Source organism: Etheostoma spectabile, chromosome 15, assembly GCF_008692095.1.
Source record: "Etheostoma spectabile isolate EspeVRDwgs_2016 chromosome 15, UIUC_Espe_1.0, whole genome shotgun sequence".
NCBI classification, from domain to species: domain Eukaryota; kingdom Metazoa; phylum Chordata; class Actinopteri; order Perciformes; family Percidae; genus Etheostoma; species Etheostoma spectabile.
This window is the reverse complement of record NC_045747.1, coordinates 795,266-797,304: the sequence shown is the minus strand read 5'-3', so window position 1 is coordinate 797,304 and position 2,039 is coordinate 795,266. Positions and strand designations below refer to the sequence as shown.

The following is a 2,039-nucleotide window of genomic DNA, read 5'->3' as shown; positions in this document are numbered from 1 at the left end:
CCTGGACTGTCCTCCACCCCACCCCACCCCACCCACCCCACCCCACGCGCCCCACGCGCTGCTCTGCTGAAATCGGAGATGTGCCGACGCAGCAGCGCTTTGAATGAAGCCCTCCTCGCCCACGAGCTGCTAGCGTCCGCCGGGGCTTCATGCGGTTCTCCTCAACTGTCGCGGTCAGCCCGAGGGACTCCGAGCTCCTCCAGGAAACAACATGGCCAAAGTGAACAGCGGTGCCTCCGGTTGTCGAGCCATGGTCAAGGCAGGACAGTACCTGTCGAGCCCGTCTTCCACGAGCCGGTACTCCGGCCAGCGTCAGCGGGAGATGTTCAGTCCACAGCGCCGAATGGCGAGCGCCGACGCGGCAGGCACGGGAGGAAAACCCGCGGCTTTGGCCCAGCAGGAGCAGCTGGGGTATTTCTCCCCCACGGACAGACACATGCAGGCCAGCCGGAACCTCATTTACCGGGACGTGAAGGCTTTTCTCAATGAAGTTGGTGGAAACCCCCGGGAGGCTCGGTACTGGCTGACTCAGTTCCAGAGGGCGACTTCGGCTCAGTCTCCTGCCTTCGCTGTACTGGAGGTAAGTAACTTGTATTAGCCTAGCTAGGTCCACCTAATTAAGAGCTTATGTCTTAAATAAAATCTCAGGAATTTGGTTTTTTTGTGATGAATATGCTAGCTACTCATTGACGTTTGGTAAGCTAGCTAACCGTTATGATATGATATGGAAGCCCATTTTTTTCGCAACTTAAAAGTGATAAAGTGGGCACTTCTAGTTTAAATATTAGGCTACTAATAATTAACTAATCAATTCATTTTGAGGAAAAAATAAATGATGTGCTTCAGTTTCAATGTTTTTGAAAGTGATAAAAAAAAGGATCCGAGGCGATATACTGTACTGTATTTTTATCTGAATCTCATTAGAGTAGCCTAAACTCCTACAACCTTAAAACGCCCCATTGGACCTCTAACTGTAACGTTAGTAGTCAGCCAGGGAGTTGGGTTGGGAACCAGAGGGTCGCCGGTTCAAGTCCCCGTTCAGACCAAAGTGTGGTGGTGGACTGGTAGCTGGAGAGGTGCGAGTTCACCTCCTGAGCACTGCCAAGGGGCTCTTGAGCAAGGCACCGAACTCTTTCCATGGGCAGCCCCCCCCCCACTCTGACGTCTCTCCATTAGTGTATGTATAGATAGGTAGAGCATGTCTGTGGGATTCAGGCCTGTGTGTAATAATAACAACAGAGTGAAAACATTGTAATAATATTATTATTAAACACAAGAAAGCTTAATGACTCCAAAGATGAATTAGGTTTCATACACAAATCTGTGACAGAATATTGTGATGCAGACACAAAAGAGTTAACTATAGGAGACTTTTAGAGAACTACTTGGTTTGAGACAGTGCTAACAATAAACCTCTTTGTCTGTCCGTCTGTCTCCGTCTGTCCCAGGTGGACAGCTCAGTTTTCTCCAGCAGGGAAATGGTTCAGAGTCTGGCCTTCGGGCTCTCCTTCCTGCAGCGGATGGACATGAAGCCTGTGGTGGTGATGGGTCGCTCTGAGTACGAGCAGACGGGGCCCACCGAGCCGGTGGCCGGGTCTCGCTGCACCCGGGGGCTGGTGGAGCGGAGCCAGCAGCTGACCGAGGCTCTGCAGCAGCACTCGGCCACCGTCCTGCCACTCTTCTCCGCTGAGTCCTTCCTCCTACTGCATGAAGCCCCACATGGGAGCAGGTGAGTGTTACCCGGGCACCAGGGGGCACGTTCACTCTGAAAACGGTGTGCAACATTTTTCGGTTATGATATGTATATGGTTAATATAGTTTCCTAATGGCGGTTTGCGATGGAATTTGAGGTGTATTTTCTCTTGTTTGCTGGATGTGACAGAAGTGTTACCCAATCAGCAGCATGTTTATATGCTGCATTCTAGGGCTGGGCAGTATGTTGATATTATATCAACATCAATATGAGGCTAGATATCATCTTATGTTTTGGATGTCTTAAAGCGCTCATATTCTGCTCATTTTCAGGTTCATAACTGTAT

General features: G+C 50.2%; 1 protein-coding gene across 1 annotated transcript in view; it reads left to right on the top strand.

The window, feature by feature from the left end:
* The first annotated feature begins 45 nt into the window (after positions 1 to 45).
* nags (N-acetylglutamate synthase) overlaps positions 46 to 2,039 on the top strand; it is a 7,628-nt gene continuing 5,634 nt past the window's right edge. The window contains exons 1-2 of the mRNA XM_032538301.1: positions 46 to 580; positions 1,449 to 1,729. Coding sequence (XP_032394192.1) covers positions 212 to 580; positions 1,449 to 1,729 — 650 coding nt within the window. The 5' untranslated portion in view covers positions 46 to 211. The remainder of the gene's footprint in view (positions 581 to 1,448; positions 1,730 to 2,039) is intronic.